Source organism: Carettochelys insculpta, chromosome 2 (genome assembly GCF_033958435.1).
Source record: "Carettochelys insculpta isolate YL-2023 chromosome 2, ASM3395843v1, whole genome shotgun sequence".
In the NCBI taxonomy this organism is placed as follows: Eukaryota; Metazoa; Chordata; order Testudines; family Carettochelyidae; genus Carettochelys; species Carettochelys insculpta.
The window spans coordinates 189,962,808-189,975,386 of NC_134138.1; the positions used below are offsets into that span (position 1 = coordinate 189,962,808).

Below are 12,579 nucleotides of genomic sequence, written 5' to 3' on the forward strand. Positions count from 1 at the left end.
TTCCTGTTTCAGGAAGGCTACGTCTACACTAGCCAAAAACTTCCAAATGGCCATGCAAATGGCCATTTCGAAGTTTACTAATGAAGCGCTGAAATACATATTGAACGCCTCATTAGCATGCGGGCGGCCACAGCACTTCGAAATTGACACAGCTCACCGCCATGCGCTTTATCCAGAAGGGGCTCCTTTTCGAAAGGACCCCAGCAACTTCAAAATCCCCTTATTCCTATGAGCAGATGGGAATAAGAGGACTTTGAAGTTGCTGGGGTCCTTTCGAAAAGGAGCTCCATCTGGACGAGCCGCGCGGCGGCAAGCCGTGTCAATTTCGAAGTGCTGCGGCTGCCAGCGTGCTAATGAGGCGCTGAATATGCATTTCAGCGCTTCATTAGTAAACTTCAAAATGGCCATTTTTGGCAAGTGTAGACACAGCCGAAAAGTGCCCCCTTTAGAAAGCTTCTTTAGAAAGAAAATGTGTGTAGATACTCCACAGGCTCTTTTTTTCGAAAGAGCAGTCCTCTTGGGGCCTGTTTTTTAAAACCCCTGCCTGTTCTTTCAAAAGAGTAGGGGTTGAGTGGATGCTCTGTCTCAAAAGAGCAAATCACTTTTTTGATCCACTTTTTTGTGTGTTGATGCTCTCTTTCGAAAGAAGTTCTTTCAGAAGAGATCTTCCGGAAGGCTGTACTGTAGATGTAGCCATGTACTCCTGTAAAGTTACAGGCCGTTTCTACACATGCCACTTTCTCCGAAATTTTTAGGAAGAAGGAACCTCCGGAAGGAGGACTTCCTTCCCGAAGACCTGCCGGGGGCTGTGCTTCCACATGCTGTTTTGGAGTCTGGAAGAGTGCCTTCTGGACTCCAAACCATGTGACATTATGCATATGAGGTGCAGGGAATTTACATCATTAGCATATTTCTGGCTGTTTATTAGCATGCCACTCCAAAAGTGGCATGTGTAGAAACAGCCATACAGTCTCATGAATCAGAGAGCTAGGACTCCTGAGTTCTATTCCTGGTTCTCTCTCTTACACATTAGAGTACTTTTGAATAAGCTCTTAACAAGTCTGGGCCTCATTTCTCCCATTTGTAAAATAGTTTTGGCGTTTTTCAGCATATTTAGCTACTATGCTTCCACACACTTGAAGGAAAGGTGCTATGAAAGTGCATAATGTAGCTGATGCAAGGCAGGAAAATAAGCTGTAGCTAATAAAGGATCGCAACAAATTACTTCCTTGGACTTTTGATGGTGGCGAATGGGAGCCAGCCCCAAAACCTGCCCTCTGCCTCCCAGGAATCACTTATCCCGGCTTCTCAGTTATGGCATGGGGAGAAATAATGGATCCCTAGGGGAAGCTACAGCACACTGCATTCCTGAGCCATGAGAATGCACTTCACTGCTGACAGCCAGTGGCAGCTAAGCAGTGGGGAACGGGGGGTGTTTTGCCTCTAAAACCTACATTTTATGTCAAACTTCAAAACAAAGGTACAAAAATAAATTAACATCCAAACAACCACAAACTCCTTCATTGAACATCACCATTAAAAAATCAGCATTGCAAAGTTTCATTTTAATAGTCTGCCAGCCCTGGTGACTGACGTCCTAATTATCCTCAGAACAGGGGCATGCAGGCATCAACCTGCCAATGCATCCCAGCCCAGAATCAGAGAGCCCACTCCCATATGAGATGGCTGACCTATTTGTGCTCAAATTCTCCTCAGATATTCTGTCTGAGGCAGGCGAATGTAATGAAAAATTTCAATCCAAACGCAGAGTGCCCTGAGAAGGGAGCAAATCTTACCAGCAACTGGGAACTGCCTCCCACCTCTCAGGTATGCTCAAGGGAAGCTCCACACAGCAGTCCAAAACTGGGCAAAGCTATAAGCAACTGAAAGTACCATGGGACGTATCAGCAACTTAACAGGCAATGATATATACATGAATTTTAATGTGCATATTAATAAAAATTCAGTTATTAGTGGTTACCTAATATCTATGCCACTTTATATTTTATTTGTTTTGCATACTACAGTTCATGTTTGAACTTTTTTCATATTTAAAAAAGTGCGTGTCAAGTGATCAGCAATGCTGACAATCAGTGTCAAGTTTGACTAGGTCTATATTACCATGGAAGATCGACCCACTCAGGGTCGATCTTCTGGGTTTTGTTTCATACATGCATGAAACAGCACTTTCTGGGGACAAAGATGACTCTGGAACTCCCTGCGACTGGCAAGGATTAAGGAAGGTCGACAGGAGAGACGCTCCCAGTGACCTTCCTCCTTATAGACAGCCATTGAAGTCGATCACTGATCAGTCAATTTTAGCTATGAAATTGGCATACATAAAATTGCATATTGATGGTTGACTTCTATGTCTAGTAAAGACATTGTTGAGAAGCAAGGGGTTTGAGAGGAAGTAAAATAATTAGTAAGTCGATAGGTTTGAAAAGCCTGCCCCTTATCATGGTGTCTGCTTAACGTGTCTCCCAATTAAAAGGGCCATCTCTAAGAGCCTATGGAAAGAAAACTTTGGACTTTCATCTAGGGCGCAGAGGACAACAGGCTGTAGAGCAAAAGGAAAAATCAGACAGAGGAATAAATGAGGTCTTCTAAATATCAATCAGTGTACCCTTTTTCATGCCATGAGAAGCAGCAGTAGCTCTGCCAAGGAACGTCACTGTCATAGGTCATGCACACGCGGCTTCCAGAAGGGGAAAAAAAGCATCAACAACAACCCAGTTGTTTTAGTAAATGTTACTTTAAAATTACGGAGTTAGGCCAATGTTTTCTGTAAGCCAAAATCTTAGGCATTCTCTCTACATCCTTTATACACCAAGATTGTTTTTTTTTTTTTTTTAAAGCTAAGATGAAGGCTTTAAAAAAAAAGAAAAAAAAACTGTTGTCTTCTCACTTGTAGTTATAACCACCATATGTAAGTTCATCTATAAGGCATTACTCTGGGGACACACTGAAAACAAACTGGAGAGACACTTACAGTACATCAAGAAGGATATCAGATGCAGATTATGAAAGCCCATCATGCTAGCCATGTGTTCTTTATCCTAAAGCTCCCCTCTGCTGAGAAAGATCATGTGGTTGGTCCCTCTCCATTTGGATGATATTCATTAAATGGCAATTTTGTTGCTAAAAGTGTCTGTGCAACAACAGACTCTTTCACTCTGAAACTGCTCCGCTAGGGGGACTCTTGTGTGAGAGACATCATTTTCTTTTGGGATTTTATGTCTGGATTTTTGCCTGGACTGTTTTCAACCAGAAACAAAATATGTGTTTTTTTAAAAGGTATTAGAATGTGTACTGAGTTTAGATGTGAAAAGATGGGAGTGGATTATGGAGTTTGTGATTAAGAATATTTCAAACAAATTATATCCACAGAGGTTTGTGAGTAAGTAACACTGGTACTGATATGGTGTCTGAACAGCTATAATCCACTTCCCATCTGGATAAACTATGAGGCCAGAGGCAGACTATTTTATCCTAATGAGAGAGCTGACTGAAAGAGACGGCTGTTGAGTAAAACAGCACAACAGAACTCTTGTCACTTTACCATTTTTCAATGGCTCTTTACATAGGAGTTAATTGTTAAGGGGGGATGGTGGGGAGAGAGGCAGGCAGAAATGCAAGCACGCTGAGAAAGTATACAGGGTACATCACAACCAGTATAGCAAAGGGATCTGCAAAATGTAAGACTGTACACTCACTTGGTCTGTGGTGTGTATTTTCTTAACAAATGCTAACTTGTGTATGAAAGATTCACTGAAAAGTGAGATAAATCTTAAAGCAATCTCTCATTTGCTTCCAGACACTACTTCCTCACATCTCATGCTGAACTATCAAAACAAAAAGTAGTCAAGTAGCACTTTAAAGACTAGCAGAATAATTTATTAGGTGAGCTTTCGTGGGACAGACCCACTTCTTCAGACCATAGCCATACCAGAACAGACTCAATTGCGTTAGACATAGGTGCATGATGGAGCATCAGTAGCAAAGGAATATCTTCTTTAGCTTGCTCCCCAACAGTACTTGCCAAAATGAACCAATGTGGTGCCTCTAGTGGTCTAATTAATCCATGTGTGAAAGACTCAACCCTAGCTACTGAATGAAACTGTAACTGTTCGAACCACATATGCTCAGAATCCTATTCCCACTGAAGTCAATGGAAACATTCCAATGGCAGCCAGGACAGTCCCTAGAAATCTACATGTACAACTCCCATTAACATGACAGTGGGTATTGGCAGCACTCATTTTGATTTGTTTAGACAAAGAGCTACAGCATCCAGGTAATATACATTGTTTGACATGGAGTACTGCAGTACCTAACTATTGCTCAGACAGTTGTAAAAGTAATGCTCAAAACTGAAGGCCAAGTGAATTACTGCCCATCAGAAGTGTTCCCTGATCGCCCCACGTACTCTCTACAGTGGAAAAGGTGTTTCTATAACCAAAAGCAATCAGTCTTTGAAATACATGGGTGAAATCCTCGCCCCAGGACTTCAACAAGGCTAGGATTTTGCCCATGTATTTCTTCTCCAACTGTGCTGTAGCTTTTAACTTCCTCATGTTAGTTCAGCATCATGTGACCAGCAAGCTATGATAGAGATTCAGCAGAAAGAGAACAATTGTGAAAGCCATTTAGGACAAAAGCAAATCATAAAAATTCTCCTTACATTTGACAGCATCTAGTCTTTGCAGTTCCTTTAACATGTGTTACTTCCATTCAGAACCATCTCTGACACATGTTAAATGAGGATTAAAATAATTACTTTTAAAGAATTTAGTCCCTACACCCGATTATGCCCCATTAGAAATTTGAAAGGGGTAACTCTAAATATGAAGAGATTAAAGCTCAGACTCTTTTAGTTTTTCACTCCCATACAGTCTGCTATGAATTTTAAGGCAACCAACCTCTTTCTCCATCTCTTTCTAAACCAGCACATTTCTTTTTCATGCCTATGGCCATCTCAGTCCGAAATGATGTGTAAAAATAAAAAAGACTATCATCAATATCGATTTAACTCACAAAAGTAATGTTCTACATAAGTACCTCAGATAGGTGCGTACACTCTCAGGTTTCCTTGAGATGTGGCTATTATCAGCGGGCCTCAATTTGTCCCCCAGCCCATTAGGTATGTTAGCAGTAATATTACAAAGTCTGCTCCCATGGAGACTGTCCCTTCTTACCTTTTGCCACATTTTGATAAAGAAGAGCTCCCTGGAAAAGTTGAAGAACACGTTGGTATCATAGGCATCGTCCCCAATGTTGGAAATGGAGATATTAAGTGAAATGTTCTTGACTGCTCCCAGGGCTAGATAAGGTGTTTTCTCATCAACACTGTAACCAGAAAAGAACACACAAGTTTCACTTTCTTCCTTCTATCTTCATCTGTTAATGAGACCAGAGTCAACATTAACATTTATATCGCACATGAGATGAGTACATAGTAATACCAGTTTAGGACTGGGTGCCAGCAATGTGTGCATGCTAATCCTGGCTCTGACACTGGCTACCTTGGTAGCCCTATGCCACCCACTTAACCCCTCTTTGTAAAATTGAGAGTGCTATTTTAACCTACTGTACCATTACAGAGCTATCATGAGGATTAAATAATTACAGTTTATACAGTGCTTTGGTAATAAAGAGATATCCTAAGGGCTATGTATTGTTATAGTAACATTCAAAGATAAATGGTCTTCTATTTTGTTTCTTTAAAATGCAACATAATTTTGACATTATAGTAACTTTGTGAAAATCCTCTTATTTTGATCTCCTCTGCTGAAAGGACAAAACCAAAGAGGGCTAATCAACATCTACAAAGTTATCATAGGCTAAATAGAAATTTTAAGAAGTTACAATAACTATGCACCGAATAATAATTACATAAGAAGTTATTTGGGCCAGGCCTTATCTTTTTGTTGTGTGTTTGTAAAGGAACTAGCAGGTCATGGAATTTCTAGGTGCTAACAAAATGCAAATACATACATAAATATCAATTTCTCCTACATCTGTCTTTTGCAGCAAATGTAATGCAATCATCCCACACTATTGTACACAGAATGTAAGTTAGAAAATAAGCAGAAGTGCCAAAGCAGCCTAAAATCACCACTCTGCAATTGAAGGAATCCAATTCCACTTAGGCCTGGTCTACTCTTAACATTTAGCTCAGCAAAGCTACCTGGCACAGGGATGTGAAACATCCACATCATTGAACAATGTAACTAGTGATAACACACGAGAAAAGGCACTCTTTGCTAGTGATGTGACACCCAGCATAGAGACAGCTAGGTCAACCAAAGAATACTTCCTTCAACCTAGCTACTGTTGCTGGGGAGGCTGTGTTCCTACAGTGACAGAAAACCCCCTTCCATCAGCACACACTGTCACACTACAGGATGATGCCTTCAGAGCTACAGCGCTATACGTGTGCTCCTTTAATCTCCATTGTGTAGCTATAGCCATAGTTACCTTGAAAAAGATTGAGGTTGTCATTAAGGAGTTGGGTAATGGCTCAGAAAAGAGCCTTCTAGCGGCACATCAGGGGAAAGAACCAACAAGAAACATCAGATGTGGAACAATCATCAAAGACAAAAACATTCTTCTACCATTAATTTAGCATGCACCCAGACCACGGTAAGTATCACCAATACCTGCAGACACACACAAACAGATAGTCTCTTGTCTGACCAAATAGCATTTCAACACAAATAATTGTTTAAATGACAAGCTTTCCTATGGAATCTTCTAAGATTTCTACCAAGGAACAACTGTGCCAAGGACTTACATGAGTCTTATGTTTGCCTATTTTGCTTTACTTAATCCCGATTCAGAATGAAACTCTTGAAAACAACTAATTTACATGAGTGGACCTATCTGATGTGATTTGGCATCTTCACTTCTGTCCTTAGCCCACCTCTGTTTAAAAATCCAATACTGTCACTATACTATAGAAAGCCTGCACGCTGATCTCAAGGGGATTTCCACCCACCACACGCTTGTAGAAACAAGCTCTCCTGGTAAAGGATACTAAAGTGATAACACATGAGAAAAGGCACTCTTTGCTTCACTCATCTGCAGCCAAAGTTGGTTCTAGAATCTGGTATCCACAGTTATATCACAAGTTCCCCAAAGTGGTTTGTGAAGGAGTATATCTAAATTTCATGTAAAATATTCTTGACACTATCTTTAAAGTTGATCCTTATGAATTCATCACTAAATTCTGATGGACTTCTCCACAAAATAATAGGGTGTTTCTAGTGCATTATCTTCTTAGCCCATTTTGTTTATAACCTTTATTTGATTACCATATTTCAAGTGAGAACTTCTCACTGTTTTAGCACAAACTGCAACAACTGTACTTGCACTTTTAAAGCTGCAATTAATTGCAGGCATAAACTCCACCACTGAGATGGCTGAGTAACAGATTTGCACTTGTGATTGGATACATAACCTAAATGGTATGATTTTCTCTCACAATCATGAATGAAAACAAATGAAGGGCACAATTTTTGCAAAACTGCATCCACATAGAAGAAAGCCTTGGCTGGCTCAAAAGAAGTAATTGGTTACGGATGTTCTAATCCGGCCACAAACTGTGGGATGTTATTGAACAAAAAAAAATTGCAGAAACGTAAACAGTAGTAGGCTACTATCTACTATATATTTTGAGAGAGTTTGGCTTTGTCTGTTTGTTCAAAAACTCCTCCTAACTGTTAAGCGCTAGGACTGCTAGCTTCCTCTTATCCTTCCCGGTTGGAACTCCACTAAAAATCTGACACTAAGATATCAAAACAATTAGAGTGAAATCTTGCAATTTTTATATCAGTAAAAACCCCTTTAAAAGCAGTGGGACTTCTGCACAAGTAGGTATCGAATTCAAAAGGCCGAATGGGGCAATTTTAAACATTTGCAATTGAAAAGCAAACAAATTATCCAAGGCATAAATGGAAAAGTACTCAGATTACCTAACAATCAAAACTATAGAGAAAAAATAAATCATCATTAAGGTGAATTATCTTCCAGTAAGTTCAATATCACAGTGTTTGCATAAACTTAAAGACTAGTTTAACAACGTTCAGGCTAAGATTCTTTTGTAAAATCTGGATGCATGTATTGTTTAGCAAGTGATGTAAACTAACAAAGGATTCATCAAGTGAAGGATGGACTAGCTGGAATGCCCTCTGATCATTAATGACTAGAAACTGCCATTATTTGAGAGGGAGAGTACTTAGGACTAATTCCATATCCTATCAACAATTTACTTTTATTTTTGATCATCTATATCATATGCAAACAATAGAAAAAAAGACTCCTTGATTCTGCAACTTTTACTGATTGAACAGACTCAGTCTAAGACTGCTGTCATTGAATACTGACAAGTCGAACACCTCTTCAGAATGATCTTTTTAAATAAAAAATTAAAAACAAAGGCAGTAACAATAAACATGTACTGCATGTCACTATACTATTACTACTTTCCATGACGCCATTATCTATTACACTGAACTGTATCTGAATGAAGGCACTTGTGGCAAATGCTAAACTAGTAATGAGTCTTTCACAATATACTCGTATATAGAAGAGGAAAATTTGATTTTTAAGAGAGCACTAACCGATCATTCATTACAGCCCTAACATCAAATTCACAGCCTTACTGAACTTTGTAAAAAGCCCCAGTGGTTTGAAGCTGATGAGAATTCAGATCTTCATCAGAAATGCACCAGAAGATTGTGTTTAAGCCTCATTTTAAGAGGCTAGTTTCCTGAATCATTAAATCTGAGTACATCTGGAATGAATCACGTACACTTTCAGCAAGAAATGGATTAAGAAAAAAAGAATCTGTCTATTGGCAAGGGAGCTCCCAAGTCCTGTTTTCTGCTCTGGGGCATGATGTCATGGTACATGGAATGCCTGCTGTGATGCATGAACTGTACTACCAATATGATGCCATCCTTCCTTGCATCTGCTGAACATTAAACAGGCGAGATGCCGAGTCACTAAAGCTGTGTTGTCACCCTATGGAAAAAAGAAAAAAAAACTAAGCCAGGCTTCATTACCAGCTAAGACATATAAACTAAGGGAAAAAAAAAAATCAAGCAATGGCATTTGTTTAGTGTTCACTGAAGGAAAAATTTTAAAGTGCCTAAGCTTTTTCCCCAGCTGCATGGGTCAAGTTAAGGCAGATATCTAAAAATAAGGAAGCGTTGATCAAAACCTAACTATCAATGAGAAATCACTAAGCCACTCTTAAAACAAGAATAGAAGAAAATTATGGAATACCTGTGCCTTTTTGTGCCAGTACTCGCCGGTACCGACTCAGTACCAGCAGCTCAGGGGCCGCAGCAATGGGATTGGCTGGGGGGCAGGGGTGGAGAGTCTGTAGAATACCGGCTTCTCCTTTTTACAAAAAAAAAAAGCACTGTGGGATACAGAATGTAGAAGTGTGGAGCTGGGTGAAATTTGTGTGAAAAATTATACAGAGCTATAAGCATATTATATATGTACCCAAATGTATAATGTCAGTTTTGGGATAGAAAAAGGGAGTAGGCCTAATACTCAGAAGTGGTGAATACCTGCCAACCCACTGACTTAAAGAGGACTTGTGACAATCAGCCTATCTGCAAAGTCCGGCTCCAGCCTTTTCCTAGAGATGACGATTAGACTGATTAACTAAATTCTAACTCTGAATTAACTGGCTCTAGCACCAAGTATAAATAGGAAGTACTTTCCTTTTTTCCCCTAAAATTGCTGGCAAAAGAGAGCAATTCTAAAATGTCAGAGCATGTTAAGTATTCTCTTCTAACCCTCTCTCATCTCCCGTGCCACTCCTGATCCCCATTGCAGTGCCTTCACACAGTTATGCTTCAGTAATCTGGAAAAGAAAGATGAGAAGGAAGAGGGCTACCAAGAAAAGATCTACAACTTTCATTCCCTCACCTCCCAAGATGAGGGTGCTTTAGTTACCATGCATCTGGGGAGACATAATCTACATTCCCAAAAAGATATGCATTGACTCATTCCTCTGTTTCCTTAACTAGTCAGCAAAAAAGCCACATTTAACCTCCCTAACTTTTACAGATTACTCCCAAGGTGGGGATGGAATGAAATAAGACTTTCTCCTATCCCATTGGTCTGGGTCACCATTTTCCCCATTGATATTCCAGCTCTGATATCTCTTGCACTAGAGCTGCATCTATACTAGTAAAACAACAAAAGATGTAATTGACCACTGTTGTTCAATGGTGCACAGCAGAACCTGCAGTGTAGATAGGGCTTAGGCATGATCAACTCAAGAGGATCAGAGAACATATGAGACAAATGCCCGAACCCATCTGAGTCCTAACATCTATGGGTGGAGCTGCACGGAGAGAGAATTGAAAGGCCCATTTTTGCTAATCCAGAGATGGTGTAGGTGGGTAAACAGTATTCATCCTGCAACAGGTAAAGAGCAGAGCCCTTCCAAGTGTGCAGTATTCAGGTACTGAATATTAACTACAATTGTAGGAAATTATTACAACAACCCCCTCTCCCCCTCCCTACCAACCTGAGTCTCAATGCAAGGCAAAAAAGTATTCACACAAACCCACAAGAAGCAAAACCATGGGATGTTGCCTAGTTCTGATATTGCCCCTTTCATTTCCACAAACACTCAAGGTCAATTCTGTCACACAGATAGTTTCTCAGTCTATACACACACTGGGGTCCATGATTAGATCACAGAAAGTCTGATCCAATGTTTCCTTCTTTTCCATTCCTTGTCCACTTCTTTGAAAAACCAGAATACAGTTTAATGGCCCAAGAGAAGGAAAGCACAAAAGATGACATAAAACTGTCTGGCTGACGTTCCTGATCATTACGGGGAGATTGCAACAAAGGAGAGGTTACTGCTGTGGGTTACAGCTAATTATAGTTTTCCTAAACCTTCTCTGGGAATGCCAAATAGATGTTACTTTCCACATTTAGTTTCTACAAATTTAGTCTTCTCACATAAATCTCATATCTTCCCACCTGACATGCTACTATTCAGTGAGGTACTTTCACTTTTTATATTTTAAAATACATGAGCAGTGTGCAAGCAAATCCAGGTCAATTAGCCCCCCCACCTCATCCCTTCTCCACTCTAGGTACATTCCTCCAAAAACAGGCAACTTCCCTATATTACTACTTATTTCAAGAGAGCTACAGATGTGTGTAAGCTTTTACTGGCAGAGATAAAAAACCTAAATGTGGGGGGGGGGGCTGATACTTATCTCACTCATGAAGACTTTACATCAGTGATATTCTCTTGATTTCCATGGAGGTCCTTCTGATTAACAGCAGCATGAGTGAAAAGAGACTGAGGCACAACAACCCTGTGGAATCTACTCTCAAAAGCCCAAATCCTGCACATACACATCCAGGAGCAACTTTATTCTCGTAAACAGGCTCACTGAAGTCAGTGGGATTGTACATTAGTTAAGTTTTTTACATGTATGAGCATGTGCAAGATCAGGCCCTAACATGAGAATGGAGATCAAAGAAACTGGTCAGAGATGGTAGTAAATAAGAGGGTGGAATAATTACTATCCCCAAATGGGAGGTATGCACTAGATGCAATGGGGATCACACACTGGTTACTTAAAAAAACAGTTATTATTATTTTAAAAGCTCAAAGGAATGAATTATGTTGCAGTGCTGGATTAGCACAGACAGGCCTAGTGGAAGTAACATACTACAGTTTGAGAAGAAATTTAGTACTTTGTGGCATGAGATTTCCATGGTTTAAATCTTTAGCAAATGACAGCAGGCAATACGAATTTCCTGAGAAGAAATTAATCTTTTAGCAACTGAACTCTTAGTGAAATCTCATGAAATAGGTTGGATTTTGTTTTCCCAGAATGAAGGAGCAAAATATGGAATCAATTAGTGCACTCAGACGAACACAGAAGAGGGGAAAAAGGGACAGAAAGTGCTGTATACCTAGTGGATTGTAGATAGATCACAACCATTGGGTATTTAATCAAGGGGAGGGAAATATAAAAATATACTGAATTTTTGAAACAGGAAATTGGTTAAACAGTAGCAGGTGATTTATGTCAACAGTAAGATATGCTTAATTAAGGTATTTTAAGTGAGAAATGAATCAATATGGAACTCAGCACATATAACATTATCACAAGTATCTCTTTTTCAATCTTTTTGCTACTCTGACCAAGCAAGGTAACTCACCAGCTGATCTGTACAGCAGTTCAGCTTTAATGGATTTCGTAAACTGAAGGATATATTTAAAAAAGAAAATTTGTCTAGCTGCTTAACAAAAACATGTTGGTTGAGATTTATTTCCCAAAAGCAAAACATTGTTACGTTCTGGTTTTAATTGCAAATTCTGAATCTCTGCAGTATCTGGTGAGCTTAGATTTCTCAGTGGCAGCTAAAATATATGACAGTTTTACAGCGTTCGATCTTCCTCTTTGGTCAGCCTGACATAATTGGCTATTAGACCAAGAACCAGTACTGTGCCCTATAATCTCTTTGGCAAATGGGCTACCAATGCAGTGATGTCCATGAAGAATGTTAGATTTTATATTA

At 39.6% G+C, this 12,579-nt stretch overlaps 1 protein-coding gene across 1 annotated transcript in view; it reads right to left on the reverse strand.

Moving 5' to 3' along the window:
- ITGA9 (integrin subunit alpha 9) overlaps positions 1–12,579 on the reverse strand; it is a 311,733-nt gene that overhangs the window by 113,009 nt on the left and 186,145 nt on the right. Inside the window, exon 18 of the mRNA XM_074988159.1 lies at positions 5,199–5,349. Coding sequence (XP_074844260.1) covers positions 5,199–5,349 — 151 coding nt within the window. The remainder of the gene's footprint in view (positions 1–5,198; positions 5,350–12,579) is intronic.